General features: G+C 41.9%; 1 protein-coding gene across 1 annotated transcript in view; it reads right to left on the reverse strand.

Moving 5' to 3' along the window:
• The window catches only part of LOC142296297 (AT-rich interactive domain-containing protein 4B-like), a 430,400-nt gene that overhangs the window by 324,732 nt on the left and 87,945 nt on the right, over positions 1-17,723 (reverse strand). The window contains exon 3 of the mRNA XM_075339708.1: positions 8,440-8,550. Coding sequence (XP_075195823.1) covers positions 8,440-8,550 — 111 coding nt within the window. The remainder of the gene's footprint in view (positions 1-8,439; positions 8,551-17,723) is intronic.

The raw sequence follows: 17,723 nt of genomic DNA on the forward strand, positions 1-17,723 counted from the left end.
GAGATATAATTTCGCTCTCTCGGATTTCAGTTACCTCCCCCATACCAAAGTTCCTCCTGTATTTACTATAAAAAAAATTGATTCATAATAATCCGGAAAGCAGATTAATGATCTAGCTCAGGTCTTACCCACTGTATATTTGATGGTTATATTATTAGGCTTAGCTTTGATCTCACATAGATAGTTTCGGGACAGAAAGGTGAATTAATAGCAATGAGTTTAATTGCAAAAATACTAGGTCTGATTGTGTTTTCTGTTGACTTTGTATTTCTATAATTGTAACAATAAACAAAACATTAAAACAAACAGAATAGATATGACACTGGGGTTTTCGGGAGTGTTGCCACTAGTGGAGTCGGTATCTTACCTACCTAGAGCCATCTCGGATCATTCGCCCATGGTGACTTGCCTCCGACTTATCCCTGAGCCTGATAAGACTCTTATCACCTGGTCTCTGAACCCTTTTTGGCTGCAAATTATTGAGACTGACCCTATTGTTATTACTTTAAACCATTACTTTAAAGAAAATGTGCAGGAAGATATTTCTCAAAATGTTATATGGGATGCCATGAAGGCTTGTTTGAGAGAGGCATTGATACAGGGGATTAGCAGATCTAAGACTCTGTCACGTTAGTTTGGGATATTTCTCCGGGACAGGGTTCAGTCTACGGTACCCCAGTACATAGAGTCGGCAACCACTCAGAATATGCTGGAGTGGAATGAGGCCCAGAAGTCATATGATCTTCACCTCAGGGAAAAGGCCAAGAATAGGCGGATGTTCTCGCAGCACAAATTTTTTGAAGAGGGGGAAAAGGCAGGACATCTATTAGCTGTGATAGCTAGGGCACAGCAGGGAAATTCCTTTGTGGGGGCGATAAGGGACTCCACGGGATCTGTGGTCAATGAGTCAGAGAAGATCTTGCAGGTTTTTGCTGACTTTTACTAGCAATTATATACTTCCAAGATAAGCTTTAATGAGGATCAGATTGACTCATATCTTGAAGACATACCTCTTCCTAGGCTAACTGAGTCGGATCGAGTCTATCTTAATGGCCCACTGCAAGTGGAGGAACTGCAGCTGGCAGTGACTTCCATGTCTAATGGAAAGTCCCCGGGATCGGATGGTCTTCCCATAGAAATATACAAAAAATTTGGGGACATCTTATTACCGCAGCTCTTGGAAACGTTCCAAGGAGCGGTCGAAGCGGGCCGCCTTCCTCCATCAATGCAGGAGGCCATCATGGTGGTCATACTTAAACCAGGTAAGGACCCCTTACTTAATGATTCATATAGACCAATATCTCTCCTAACCACTGATATTAAAATCATAGCCAAGGTATTGGCATCTAGATTGAACAAGGTGATTTCCTCTCTGATTCATTCTGACCAGTCAGGCTTTATGCCCTCTAGTTCCCCAGCAGTTAACATCAGGCATCTTCACCTCAATCTACAAGTTCCAGTGGATAATCCGGGGGACAGAGTTATCTGCTCCCTAGACACTGCTAAAGTATTCGATTCTATTGAATGGAACTTTTTGTGGGCAGTCCTCAGTAAGTTTGGGTTGGGTGAGGATTTCATCTCCTGGGTGAAATTATTATAATGCAGGCCCACTGCCAGAATTCGTGTTAATGGCAGGCTCACTTCAACATTTAACCTGACCAGGGGTGTCCTCTCTCACCTCTTCTGTTTGCTATGGCTATAGAGCCCATGGCCGAGATCCTGCGCAGACAACCAAATATAGCGGGCTTTAGAAGAGGGGATCAAGAGGAAAAAGTGGCTCTATATGCAGATGATACTCTCCTCTTTTTGTTAGACGCATCGGTCTCATTACCAATGGCCATGGAGGTGATTCAGAACTTTGGGAAATATTCCGGGCTAGCTATAAATTGGGGGAAGTCTGTGTTACTCCCTGTGGATAACTTGGATGATATCCCTAGATATGCTCCTTCAGGTCTACAAGTCTCCTCGCAATTTAAATATCTGGGAATCAATGTTACTGCTAGAGTGAATGATTACACCACACTCAATTTGACCCCAATCCTTAATAAATTCAAGGATAAAGTTGACATATGGACCCGGCTACCTCTGTCGGTGGTGGGACGGGCGAACCTGGTGAAAATGATATGGATGCCTCAGCTGCTGTACGTCCTACATAATTCTCCACATTGGATACCCCAGAGATATTTCTATAAAGTTAACTCACTTTTCAGGGAATTGATTTGGAGGAGGCGTAGTCCATGAATTAAATTAGAAATGCTACAGAGGAACAAACGCAATGGAGGACTCTCAGTGCCAAATCCATGGGCATACTTTGCAGCCGCCCAGTTGCAACATATCCGAGGGTGGGAAGATCCGGGGGGGGGGGGGCCGCAAAGAATGCTATTGCAGCAACATTTCAAGTCACCTAGTCTCTACGAGGTCCTGGAAGCAGGTAAATTTAACTCGTCATCGGAATCTACGCCTACCCTTCTGTTGATACATAAGTTGTGGGTCAAAATTAAAGATATACAGGACATCAAGGGGCCGTCGCAGTTTACCTCTGTCTGGGACACCCCATGGCTACCCAACTTAAATAAGCTGGAGGGGTTTGGAGGTTGGAGGGGGAGAGGGTTGGTCAGACTCACGCAGCTAATGGACAGACACAACTTTAAAAAGTTCTCCAGGTTACAATCAGAGTTTGGGCTTTTGATTGGTGAATTCTATAAATACCTCCAATTAAGACATGCATATCGTGCTGAAGTTAGTATAGCCGGCCATACAATACAATGTAATAGAATAATTCAGAGAACTGCTTTCTCAAGGGGCTCATTGGGCTTGATATCGGTATTGTATGGTGAAGTACTGGACAGGTTATTAATACATTATTCACCGAACTCTAAGCAGAGATGGGAGCAGGAGATGGGGCCTATTGAGAACAATCAGTGGACAGAAATATTGGAAAGAACACCCGACCTGTCTCTGGGGGAAGCCCACAGATTGTCTCACCTGTATGTGATTCATCGAGTCTATCGTTCTCCAAAATTTTTATTTAGCATAGGTGCCAGACCGGATCCCACTTGTCCACGATGTGGGACGGACTTAGCGTCTATGCTCTACATGTTGTGGTCCTGCCCTAGTTTGGAGGTGTTTTGGAGAGGTGTGACCTCAATTATTAACAGAGTATATATCATAGTTCTGAGCCTTACCCCCCTTTGTATGTATCCTGGGGTATATCGAAGACCTGAAGGTGGAAGAGGAGGGTAAAGTGGCGGTTGCTCGTATGTTATATATGGCAAGGAAATTAATAGCACAATATTGGATTTCTGATGAAGTCCCCACCATATCAGAGTTTGTTAACAAGGTCAACTGGCTAGTAAATCTGGAGAAGGGAATATATTTAAAAAGAAATTGTATGGCCAAATTTGAAAAGATCTGGGCTCCGTGGATACACGACTCTGGTCTGGCATCTAGGGATTTATTTAGGTTCCGATTGGGCTTGTTTTAAACCATGGTATAAATAACTGAAATGTTGTACGGCTGCAGGAACTGTAATCTCCTTTTCTGGACTCATTGCCTATTCGTGTCTAACTTTAGGCATACATGATGTTAACTGGGACAAGAATGTTGATGATCCAGATCCTCTAATATACCAATGGTCATGGAATCTTCTATAGAAAACTACGACATCTATGTATCACATGTGGGGAATAGTCAAATATGTGTTTGTTTTTTGGTTTCTCATCTCGGGGGAGGGAGGGATGGGACCTTGGGGGTTATGTTGACCCCGAGTTGTATGATTTATGTAATGTATAAAATCTTTAATAAAACCATTTTGGTTTAAAAAAAAAAAATGTATACTGTATGATCTTGTTTTGTTATATGCGGCCATACTTGCGAAAAAAATGCCTGCTATACTGTTTAAACGTACAATATTGTCATCTTTGCCCCATTATATGAGTCATCTATATGAGGAAAATATTTGCTGCATTGTTTAAATCTGCAGCGTTATATACACTGTGACTTTTGCTTTGGTATATGCAGTCATTCTTGTTTGAAAAATGCCTGTTTAAATCTGTAACGCTGCACATGCTGTGCGCGGCAATGCCGGGCGGTGGATTTCCAGTGTTTTAGTATGGTCGATAGGCGGGTGGCTACGCATGCGCGGCGGCCGTGGCATCGCGTTGCCATGGCCGCCATGGTGGGCGGCCTCCTGAAGTGACCGGAACAAGCACTGGGTTACGTTTGATACATCCCCCTGTCATGGTGGCGCTCGCGCCGAGACCACATGTGCGTTAGCGTTTAGATTCTGAGACACCTGCATAAGATTATAAGGATTTGGTAGTATATATAGACGTCCTGTTACCACATTAAGTACACCTGCCTCCCGAAGAAGCAGTAGGTGAAACGCGTTGAGGTGTGGTGGCTGCGGGCTCATTGATGCTTATATTGGTCAGGTTTGTGACTTTAATTGTTACTATGTCTGTTACTGTATTGGCTTAATCTTGGTTTGATCAGCCCATGTTCACTCCTAATGTATTGGTTAAGATGGCCCATCTGAGCAAAAGGATTTAGCGTGGGGAATTAGTTGCTTCTTTGTGATTTTTTCTGGGTGTTCCTAATTGGAACAAATCCCTTTACTATTTGTGAAGCATCCCCCTACAACTCACTTTACATAGCTCAAATGGGCCAAATTACCGTTACTGTTAGATTAAAGGGCTGATCTCTTGAGATTATATTGTGATGATAAATTTATTATCAATCGTTAATGACAGCTAAAAATGATTTAGCGTGGGGAAGTAGTTGCTTCCTTGTAATATCTTTTGGGTGCTCCTAATTGAAACAAATCCCTTTACTATTTGTGAAGCATTTCCCTACAGCTCACTCTATGTAAGCTCAGGTGGGCCAAATTACTTTTATTGTTGTACTAAAAGGTTGATCTTTTAAGCTCATACTGTGATGATAAATTTATTATCAATGGTAAATTATAGCTGAGATATAGGCTGTACTTATTTCTGTTTGTTAATAATGCCACTCTGGGTAACAAATTGTTTAGCCTATACCAATAGCGCTGATGTGCTTGTACCAACGCCTCCCCCTGTTAGGAGGGATGCATTTGTGATTTTCATTGCCCTACTCTTGCTGAGCGAACATTGTCATTATTTTGTTTTAATGATAAAAATAATAAAGAATTGATTTTACTGACGTTATGGCATCTCAGTAATTTCCTTCTTGAGTTACTAGTGTTCTCTGGGATGGAGATTTGTCTTCCAACAAGACAATGATCCCAAACATAAAGCAAAATCTACAATGGAATGGTTCACAAATAAACGTATCCAGGTGGCTCGGTTGCTCAGTGGTTAGCACTGCAGTCTTGCAGCGCTGGGGTCCTGGGTTCAAATCCCACCAAGGACAACATCTGCAAGGAGTTTGTATGTTCTCCCCGTGTTTGCGTGGGTTTCCTCCGGGTACTCTGGTTTCCTCCCACACTCCAAAAAAAACATACAGATAGGGACTTTAGATTGTGAGTCCCAATGGGGACAGTGTCCCTGATGTATGTAAAACGCTGCGGAATATGTTAGCGCTATATAAAAATAAAGATTTATTTATTTATTTATTTAGGTGTTAGAATGGCCAAGTCACAGTCCAGACCTGAATCCAGACTTTTCAGTTTATTAGTTTTTAAAAAAGTATAAAATAAGCAATAAATTTCGTTCACCTTCACAATTGTGTCCCGCCTTTTGTTGATTCTTCACCATAACATTAACATTTTTATCTTTATGTTTGAAGCCTGAAATGTGGGAAAATGTTGAAAAATTCAAGGGGGCCGAATATTTTCACAAGGCACTGTATTAACGCAAAAATTAGCTCTAAAAAATTGTGATGCCAAAATGTATTGTGCTAATGCGCTTATATACTACACTGGGGAACAATTTGAAAAAAAATTTCTGTTGAGTTAGGTTTTTTGAGCTGATTTATACTAAAATTGGCATGCTGATTCCAAAAATGTAGTCAGTTTTTTTCTATCACGTCAAGTTTTTCCTCCTCAACTTACCTGCCATAGAAGCACAATTGCACTGATTTCTGTAATAAGACTTGTTATCTGAGTACAATTCAACTCATATAGAGCTACGTGGCAACTTGTAAGAGTAGTCACAACTGAGACAGTGTGGTGAGAGGTGTGTGCAGCTCCCAATACGTAATTATCAATATCTTCACACAAAAAATGTATCATAGTAGGAATAAATAGGATTTGTGATAGCTTTTCTCTTTACATTGGGCGCTTAGTTGTAATTTATATATCTTTTATGATTTTTTTCTTTGTTAGTTTTCAAAGCTTGTAACTTTCCATCTCAGTGTTTTATTTACTTATGTACATATTTCCTTTGTTTCAGATCATGTCTGCTCCTTCTTCCTCTCGTCGTAAATGCCTAAACAACCCTGACTCCTTCTGCTATATTTGTGGTGTTTTCACCATTCCAGTTCAAAGGATAACATCAGTGCATTTGTCAAACAAGCATATTTTGCATATTTTAAAGTAAAACTTGGTGATCAAGATAAGCCATGGGCCCCTCACATAGTGTGCAAGCAGTGTGTTGAGAGTTTACGGATGTGGACCAAAGGAACACGTGAAAAGTTGGCATTTGGTATCCCCATGGTGTGGAGAGAGCAAAAAAGTCATTCCCCAGACTGTTACTTCTGTTTAGTGAAAACATCAGGATTTAACAGGAAAAATAAAAGTATCAGCACGAGTTAAATGATTTAGCACGTGAATTGGGCTTATCAAAAAAAGCTTCAGAATTACTAGCATCAAGGCTGAATGAGAAACCGTTACTTGAACAAGGAGCGAAGGTATCATACTTTCGTACTAGAGAAAGTACATTTTTGCAGTACTTTCAGTGTGACAGCGGTTTTGTGTTTTGCCATAATATTCCTGGTTTACTACAAGAATTAGGGCTTTCAATGTACAATCCAAATGAATGGCGACTGTTTATTGATAGCTCAAAGCGGAGTCTTAAATGTGTCCTTCTACACAATGGCAAGTTATTTGGTGCAGTCCCTATTGGGCATTCTGTCTCTCTTCGTGAAGAACGTGAGATGTAAAGAGAGTTATTGAGTTATTGAAATATGACACACACAATTGGATCATCTGTGTTGACCTTAAAATGGTTTGCTTCCTTCTTGGTCAGCAACGTGGGTACACAAAGTATCCCTGCTTTCTCTGTATGTGGGATAGCAGAGCTCGAGAAAAGCATTGGGTTGAGTCGAATTGGCCTCCAAGATCTGGTCTTAAACCTGGAGATCCTAACATTCTACATCAGCCACTTGTTGACAGGAAGAATATACTATTCCCACCTCTGCACATAAAACTAGGTCTCATGAAGCAATTTGTAAAAGCATTTCCAACTGACGGCGACTATTTTAAGTACATCATGTTGGCACTTCCTGGACTGTCCATTGAAAAAAATCAAGGCTGGTGTGTTTGATGGTCCACAAATTCGACAGCTCATCAAAGATGAACATTTCACCGGGACTATGTCAGATCTTGAGAAGAATGCTTGGTTATCATTCAAAGACGTCGTCAAGAACTTTCCTGGAAATACACGTGCAAGTAATTACAAAGAAATTGTTCAGAAACTATTGGAGAGCTACAAAGCGCTTGGTTGCAACATGAGTATTAAACTACGTTTTCTGCATTGCCATCTTGCCAACTTTCCGGAAAATCTTGGTGCTGTTAGCGATGAGCAAGGTGAACGATTTCACCAAGATCTGAAGGTTATGGAAGACCGTTACCAGGGTAGATGGGATGTACATATGATGGCTGACTATTGCTGGAGCATCAAACGTGATTGTCCTCAAGTTAAACACTCCAGAAAAAGCTATAAATGTACATTTTTACCTTACATACTTGCATATTATATATATATATATATATATATATATATATATATATATATATATATATATATATATATATCCTTTGTAAAAAACATGATAGTGTTAAAAAACATATTTGTCATGCCTTTTAGGTACAGTAGCTTACATATTTTTGAGAAGACAAAAATCCTATAGTTCAAAAACTTGACGTGATAGAGAAAAAATGAGATCATTTCTGGATTCAGCATCCAAAAGTTAATTAAGAACAGTTGTCTGACCTAACTCCTAAAAAATTGCGTTCCCCAGTGCTATTAGATAACGATGGATGCAGGAGTCCTAATATTTCCACATTATTAATAAGGTAAAAATTAAATTATGTCAAACGTGATCCAGAAAATGTAAATTATGTGGGATGAAATCCTCTAAGTAAGTTTCAGTTTTACTGTAACCCTTCACTTCAATCATTTGAAGACTATGTGATACAGTGTGTTCTCAAGGTGCAAACATTTTTTTTACAAGCAAAAAGAGAGAAAAATGATTATTTGGCAGCACTTTTTCAGTAGCTCAATTTAGAGAATGACATACCTTAACTTTCACAAGCCTTTTTGTTGCTTTTATTTTTGCTTCACAAAATGCACCTCTGTATTTAGCACTCACATCTGTGCCAACCGACAGGAACGGAGGTTCATCTAAAGACTGTTAGGAGAGAGTATTTACCATTTAGTAATAACCATTTCAGAACAGTTTTCAATATGCGTAAAAAAATAATATACATACAAACATCAAGTGAAATAAGAATTGAATACGTCACCAATTTTCTAAGTAAGTATATTTTTAAATTTACTATTGACATGAATTTCTCACCAGATGTTAGTAACAACCAATCCAATCCACACAGGCAAATAAATCAGACCATAACTGTCCATAAATTTAGTGATGTGCAATAATGTTATATGCAAATTGCCTCCTCAGAAAGAAGGACTACATAGGCTATGTGCGCACACAGCGTTTTTTTGACGCTGCGTTTTTGTGCGTTTTTGGCTGTTAAAAACGCACAAAAATGCATTTGCGGCAAAAACCGCGCAAAACAACGCACCGGTATAAACGCATGCGTTTTTAACGCGTTTTGGTGCATTTTTGGCTGTGTTTTGCTGCATTTTTGATCTCTGCGTTTTTCTGCGTTTTTCCAATTCATTGCATGGGGGGAAAACGCAGAAAAATGCAGGAAAGATTTGACATGTACATTTTTTTTTTAAGCTCAAAAACGCAGCTTAAAAAAAAAGCTGTGTGCGGACATCAAAAATGAAAACTCAGACTTTGCTGGGGAAGCAAAATCATGCAGTTTTGAGCCCAAAAACGCACCCGAAAAACGCGCAAAAATGCCGCAAAAAATGCACTGTGCGCACATAGCCTTAAACTCTAGTACCACCTATTGGATGTACCAATATTGACCCTTTAGCAAGCTTTGTCATGACTTAGGATATAGGATATGATTTAGAATAAAAGCCAAATGAGATCTGATTTGGCTAGGTGAGAGGCTAAAGGCCGTTTTACTCGCTGCGATATCGTATCGCTGCCCGTGGCGCACAACATCGCTCTGACCCGTCACACTACTTACCTGCCTAGCGACGTTGCTGTGACCGGCGAACTGCCTCCTTTCTAAGGGGGCGGTTAATTCGGCGTAACAGCGACGTCACTAAGCGGCCGCCCAATAGAAGCGGAGGGGCGGAGATGAGCGGGACGAACATCTCGCCAACCTCCTTCCTTCCTCATTGCGGGCGGCCACAGGTACAATGTGGTTCCTCGTTCCTGCGGTGTCACACATAGCGATATGTGACATATTTGTTTTATTATTATTAGTCAAAAAAGTGTGATCTCCATGTTATAGCCATATGCAATATAGTTACAGTATCTTGACACATTGTAGTAACTTGAGCATTTAATATTGACATGCTAAAGTCACAACAGTGTGAGACAGGGATGAATGCATTTAACAAAACAAATAATACAAAATAAAATAAAGAGACAAATTCATTTTAATCTTGCTTAAAGCGTTACCATCTTTTTAATTTTGATTTCATAAATCAATAGTACACATGAAAATAAGCACATGTGTAAATATCCTAATCAGACAAATTTGCTTTTTTCTCTGCCAGAACTGATTAGTGATTCATAACTAAGAATTGCTTTTATATATTTACACTTTTTCTAATCCAAACTAGTGTTAGAGTCAGGGCTAGGGATTAGTTTAGTGTTAAAGCCACCAGACTAATTAGACTGATCTTGGCTGAAGCTTCTGAAATCAGCAGGCTCGACTGACAGTAGTGTGCATTGGGGCCTCCTGACGCTGTCCTAACAGATAATGTCGTTGAAGAAAAGGAACTGGCATGTACAATTTTGGCATATTAAGCCTTTTGTTCTTGCTGAGATAAAGTGAGGTGTCTGGAAGTGGCTCTCTCATTGAGAACACAGGAGTGACTGGCGGAGCCAAGTCCGGAGAAAGTGCCTGGAAGAGACGGGAAAGTGAAAACTGTGGAAAAAGAAAGCGCAATAGGGTCTTACCCCAATATATATAGGGTGAAGCAAAGAATAATCCTACTCACCAATTCGGGTTGTGACAGTCACAACACCTATAGCAGCATGTAACACCAAGTCCCGGCAGCGGTCCCCAAGAGGCAGATAACAGAGAGTAGTAGAGAATGGGTTTCACAGCCGCGCCAAAAGACTACTGGATTCTTCTCAGATTAATGTTTCTTTTATTTCATAACAGGTCAAGTCTACGCGTTTCAGGAGAACACAGCTCCCTTCTTCAGGACAAACCAGCAAAGAATCATCAAATTCCGAGATTTGCTGATTCTTTGCTGGTTTGTCCTGAAGAAGGGAGCTGTGTTCTCCTGAAACGCGTAGACTTGATCTGTTATGAAATAAAAGAAACATTAATCTGAGAAGAATCCAGTAGTCTTTTGGCGCGGCTGTGAAACCCATTCTCTACTACTCTCTGGAAGAGACGGGAGAAATAGCTATAGGCCAAACCATCTACCGACAGTGATCTACTGTGTTTGGGTGATTATGGATGGGCTTAGGGCTAGAGTCAGGCTCTGTGCTAGATTTAGGGATAGAACAAGGACAATAAAATTGTTATAAAAAGAGAAAAGGAAAAAAAATTCCAGACATAATTAAAAACAAATGACCTTTTATGTAAGGGGTAAAGCCGGAACTTTTTTTTAAATGTGCCTAAGCACTAACGAGCAGGTTGTTGCTACCTACCTGCTTGTTGTACCCAGCGGTAAGAAACCCCTCTATTTTAGCTGCTTCTGCTTACGTCATGACAACAGAACGGCGGCTTGTCATTCGCTGTGCTCTGTAAATGGGGGTGGGACAGCTGACGTTATGCTGATTGACGGCTCGCTCCCGCAGGTAGGCAGCAAGGTGCCAACTGTTAATGAGTATGACACCTGCAGCACTAACCCCGTCTACCGAGTAGAGAGGAAAAGAAGCCTCCACTCTGTTGACAAAGCTACCGTATCGCCGGTAGGAGCGGTCTGTGAATGCTCTGTGCCAGCGAAGAACTGTGCCAGGCACAACAGGCAAGAAGGCAGCAACTACCCTCCTGTTAGTGCTTACAGTGCCTACAAGTAGTATTCAACGCCCTGCAGATTTAGCAGGTTTGATAAGATGCAAATAAGTTAGAGCCTTCAAACTTCAAACAAGAGCAGGATTTATTAACAGATGCATAAATCTTACAAATCAACAAGTTATGTTGCTCAGTTAAATTTTAATAAATTTTCAACATAAAAGTGTGGGTCAATTATTATTCAACCCCTAGGTTTAATATTTTGTGGAATAACCCTTGTTTGCAATTACAGCTAATAATCGTCTTTTATAAGACCTGATCAGGCCGGCATAGGTCTCTGGAGTTATCTTGGCCCACTCCTCCATGCAGATCTTCTCCAAGTTATCTAGGTTCTTTGGGTGTCTCATGTGGACTTTAATCTTGAGCTCCTTCCACAAGTTTTCAATTGGGTTAAGGTCAAGAGACTGACTAGGCCACTGCAACACCATACGACCCATCTTAAGATCCTTGATGGAGGAGCGGAGGTTCTTGGCCAAAATCTCCAGGTAGGCCGTGCTATCCATCTTCCCATGGATGCGGACCAGATGGCCAGGCCCCTTTGCTGAGAAACAGCCCCACAGCATGATGCTGCCACCACCATGCTTGACTGTAGGGATGGTATTCTTGGGGTCGTATGCAGTGCCATCCAGTCTCCAAACATCACGTGCGTGGTTGGCACGAAAGATCTCGATCTTGGTCTCATCAGATCAGAGAACCTTGAACCAGTCTGTCTCAGAGTCCTCCAAGTGATCATGAGCAAACTGTAGACGAGCCTTGACATGACGCTTTGAAAGTAAAGGTACCTTATGGGCTCGTCTGGAACGGAGACCATTGCGGTGGAGTACGTTACTTATGGTATTGACTGAAAGGAATGTCCCCACTGCCATGAGATCTTCCCGGAGCTCCTTCCTTGTTGTCCTTGGGTTAGCCTTGACTCTTCGGACAAGCCTGGCCTCGGCACGGGTGGAAACTTTCAAAGGCTGTCCGGGCCGTGGAAGGCTAACAGTAGTTCCATAAGCCTTCCACTTCCGGATGATGCTCCCAACAGTGGAGACAGGTAGGCCCAACTCCTTGGAAAGGGTTTTGTACCCCTTGCCAGCCTTGTGACCCTCCACGATCTTGTCTCTGATGGCCTTGGAATCCTAGATGTTGACCAAGTATGAGTGCTGTTCACAAGTTTGGGGAGGGTTTTAATTAGTCAGAAACGGCTGGAAAAAGAGATAATTAACCCAAACATGTGAAGCTCATTGTTCTTTGTGCCTGAAATACTTCTTAATACTTTAGGGGAACCAAACAGAATTCTGGTGGTTTGAGGGGTTGAATAATAAATGACCCTCTGAATAAACTTTTCACAATTTTAAAAAAAAACAAACAGAAATAACATTCTTTTTTGCTGCAGTGCATTTCACACTTCCAGGCTGATCTACAGTCCAAATGTCACAATGCCAAGTTAATTCCGAATGTGTAAACCTGCTAAATCTGCAGGGGGTTGAATACTACTTGTAGACACTTAACTTAAGGTCACTCCTCAAACTCCCTCAAAGTGCCAAACACCACTTATATAATATTTATACACAAAGACAACCGTGGCATAAATTTTGAATAAAAATAATCTTTATTATAATCATATTAAACAGTGTACAGTATTACACTCTTATTAGTCAGTAATTGTGACCATTTTGTATGCAGTTTGTGATGTAAACTATCCACAACTACTGTTATTGACCTATTCCAGCAGTCCAGCTAACCCTTTTGAGGACTCACTTGCTGTATCAATTTTAATATGATTATAATAAAGATTATTTTTATTCAAAATTTATGCCACGGTTGTCTTTGTGTATAAATACTTGTAGACACTGTATATAAGGAGGTGGTCGGATTCCTGCCCCTGAAGACGCAAGCATTATATATATATATATATATATATATATATATAATATATAGAGTGATGAGAATGTATGTAATGTACCGTGATAATGTAGTGCAAATTTAGCAGACTGTGATAGGAATGTTAAGTAGGAATGCACATGTAAGATAGGACATGCCCTGTGTTGGTTGGCTGCAGGGAAGGTAAGAATTAAAGTGTGGGATAAGCCCACAGCGGGAGGAGCCAGGCTCTAAGAGAACAGGACCAACTCCATGTTAGGTCAGATAAGGTGTGACATATGTATAGTTTGGACATGCAGGTCATTGAATATCTCAGGCAGTAGTTAGTGGGTTATTGTGTTTACCACTACTGTGAGGTAGCAAGAAGTCCTCGGAAAGACTGGAACTTCAGATAAGAGAACTAAGGGGTACTTTCCACGCTGCAACATCGCAAGCCGATGCTGCAATGTCGAGCGCGATAGTCCCCGCCCTCGTCGCAGCAGCGATATCTTGTGATTGCTGGCGTAGCGAACATTATCACTACGCCAGCTTCACATGCACTCACCTGCCCTGCGACGTCGCTCTGGCCGGCGAACCGCCTCCTTCCTAAGGGGGCGGGTCGTTTGGCTTCACAGCGACGTCACACGGCAGGCGGCCAATAGCAGCGGAGGGGCGGAGATTAGCAGGATGTAAACATCCAGCCCACCTTCTTCCTTCTGCATTGCAGCCGGGACGCAGGTAGGAGATGTTCCTCGCTCCTGCAGCTTGATACACAGCGATGTGTGCGGCCGCAGGAACGAAAAATAACATCGTACCTGTCGCTGCACCGGCATTATGGAAATGTCGGACCCTACACCGATGATACGATAACGACGCTTTTGCGCTCGTTAATCGTATCAAAAAGGATTTGCACACTACGATATCGACTGCGACGCCAGATGTGCGTCACTTTCGATTTGACCCCACCGACATCGCACCTGCACTATAAATGGATGACTAACTCCAATATTAAAGACAGAGCTAGTGGACACACTGCAAGCTGGCCCCAGAACCTTGCTGGCAGGGATGAGCATCAACTCTGATGTTGCAGTGATCTACTTTTTTGCACGGAATCTTCAGGAGCGACTTCGAGCAGGGAGCTTTTATCTGGGACTATGGCAACCCCTTATCCCTATCTTGTCCTCACAGGATAGGGCTTCCAGAGGAAGTGCCTTTGAAGCTGGACCTTGGTCTATCCGAGAGCCCGAGTCTCGAAACCCGCCATAGTAAGTGTATCCCTTGGAGATTCTCCAGAGAAAGAGAAGATGAAGGTAGTCTGTTGGGTAGGGAACTGAACTTAAGATACTTTATTGCTGAATATCTGAAGTTGTATGAAAAACATGTAAGGAAGATTTGTGCGTTACCTCATGCATCAAGTTGAATGTGTGGAACTAAGAAACGTATTAGAAAAGAAAAGTTAAGGATATACCTTTTAAGTAAATATGAAGAGTAACCATAAGCATAAAGGAAGACAATGGGCAAAACAAAAATCGAAAGTTATGGATGAGGGGGTGGGTGAGGATCACAAACTGTAATAGGGTACAGAGGGAATATAATGACTACATATGGCATAGAAATTGTCATCAGTGGCTGAGAAAGACTAGAGAGTTGAACCAAATGTTCCCATATCGAAATATCATATGTATATTACCAATAATGTCTCCCTAATGTAATATTATAGTAAATCTCGCTGTGACTTCAGAAGTAGCAGAGCTGGAATTGTCATGGGACCTTGTGTGGATTACATCAGACTTGGGTGTTTTGGGGGTTAATAAATTGGTGAAAGAGGGTGGGTTTTTTGTATCTTATTTTTTTATTTCAAATGAAAGATTTTTTTGGTGTTTGTGTTTATTTCTTTACATTTATAGATTAGTAGGGGGGGGTTCTCATAGACGCCTCCCATTACTAGTCTAGGGCTTAGTGGCAGCTGTGAGCTGTTATTAATCCCTTATAACCTTGATTGCCACTGCACCAGGACAATCGGAAGAGCCGGGTAAAGTGCCAGGATTGTCCCATCTAATGGATGAGGCAATGTTGGGTGGCTGCAGGCTGCTATTTTTAGGCTGGGGGCCTAATAACCATAGGTCTCCCCAACCTGACAGTACAGCCCACAGCTGCCGGGCTTTATTATGGCTGGGTATCAAAATGGGGGGACCACATGACTTTTTTTTAATTAGTTATTTAAATAAAAAAAAATGCAGGTGGTTCCTCTTATTTTGATGCACAGCCAAGATAAATGCATGGCGGGGGGCTGCAGCCTTGGGCTTTATCTATACTGGGTATCATAAAATGGGGGGACCCTACACCACTTTTTTTTAATGAATTTATTTTTACCCTACGATAGTGACATGTAGACAGGGTTTGGGATCGCAAGAAGTCAGACGCTGTCACACAGGCTGGGGGCGTGTCTGACTGCATCCAATCACAGATGCCAGGACTGCCGGTGGGAGTGGAAAGCAGTGCATATGAATGAGCAATAATGAGTGACCCCAGAATGAGCTGCCACGGGAGCAGTTACAGGCATGCTGCAGACTCGGTAAGTATGAAGCACTTGCTTCATTCTTATTTTCTTCATTTTTCCTTTATTTTTCTATTTTCCTAGTGCTGGACCCAGATCATTAGCCGGAATTCCCTAAGAATTTTGGGCCTGGGTAAGGCACTTGGGCACGATTGAAGCCTTACGGATCCGGACTTTAAAGTCCGGGTCCGCTCATCACTACTCACATAATTTTGTTGTCTATACTATGGAACTTTATTATGCTCTAGTGACTCTAATGTATTTATCTTTGCATCCATATGCACATGTAATGAAGCAATACACTGTATTTCCTTGACTCATATACAAGGACAATATGTAATGTCCTTGCCTCATATACAGTGGGTGAATTACACATCACCAAATTTATGGCCATCAATGGTTTGACTTCTTTGCCTGCGTGGATTGGAAAGATTTTTACCAATATCTGGTAAAAAAAAAAAAAAAGTCACATAAATAGCACTGTAACACTGGTGGTCCACACACTGCAACAGAAACCGGGCTTACTTTGGATAGGTGTGACTAAGTGTCTACTGGGTCTTTACTTAAGTCTCTGATGGTGAGCACATTGTGGGCTGCCGGTAGATACCAGGTACCACTCCATGGCAGTCCTCAAGACTGCAGTAGCTGACTGGAGGGAGAGAGGAGCAGGCACAATGTACAGGAGAGCAAAGTCAAAACTGTGGTCAGACAATCTGAGATCAGGGCAGGCAGCACAGGTTCGATACATGTAGACAAGGCCAGGATCAGAGCGGTCACACTGGATGGGAATATGGAGGAATGCATAACCAAGGTGCTAGCAGGCTATAATTCAACAGCTGGGCCTGATATAGCACCTGCTAGCAGGTGATAGGCTGGGGAAGCAAATCTCTTTGGGATAGGGTGGATGCTAATTTCCGCAGAGTTTGACCACACCCCCTATGACTCACAACCAGTACAAGGCAACTCAGAGCGATCGTCAGGCACTGGGTGGAGTATGAGCACAGTTATTTTAAGCAGGTTCCGATGATCTCTCTTCAGGTCCAAATCCCTTTCAGTGCACCAGATAGAAGGTCCCCACCTGAAACTTTTTAGTATCCAGGATGTCCTGAACCCAAAAGATGTCCCAGGGACCATCATAAACAAAAGAAGTGGAAGTAGCATGGGGCATTGAGAAGTGATTCAACACTACCAGGTTCAGGAGTGAGACACAAAAGGCATTTGGTATCCGTTGATTTGTAGGAAGTTGAAGAAGATAGGTCACCAGAATAACTTGATTAAAGATTTTGCATGCACTGCTAAACTCGGGAAGAAAATTGTATGAAAGCATTTTTAGGTGAATATTCCGGGATGAAAGCTAGATGTTCTCTCCATAAAGATACTGAGGCATCAAACCTCTCTTCTTGTCCGCATGAGTCTTCATCCAAGACACAGCCTTAAGGAGTGAAGCCTCAGTCTGCTGCGAGATCTGTAGAAAGTTGCCATACAAATAATCAGCTACTGGTACTCTAGAGGAAGCAAAGGAAAGGCCACTTGAGGATGCTGCAAGCATAGCATGAGGATGTTATGTTCATATACAAAGAGGTTAAGGTAACATATTAAAAATTGCAACTGACCTTACTGGTTCCAGTACAGACTAGAGATGCCAACCCTGCAGTCCCTAGTGGTTCCTGCTGGAATTGGGATAGCCCTGACCACAAATAAAACAGTGGCAAATTGGACCTATGATGCCTGATTGATCAATGAGCACTTCACATGCCTAATAACGAAGCGGATGGTAGAGCAGAGTGCGAATTACCTACCGAAGGGAATGTGTGCTGAAGTAGAAAGTGATCC

This window comes from Anomaloglossus baeobatrachus, chromosome 3, assembly GCF_048569485.1.
Source record: "Anomaloglossus baeobatrachus isolate aAnoBae1 chromosome 3, aAnoBae1.hap1, whole genome shotgun sequence".
Lineage (NCBI taxonomy): Eukaryota > Metazoa > Chordata > Amphibia > Anura > Aromobatidae > Anomaloglossus > Anomaloglossus baeobatrachus.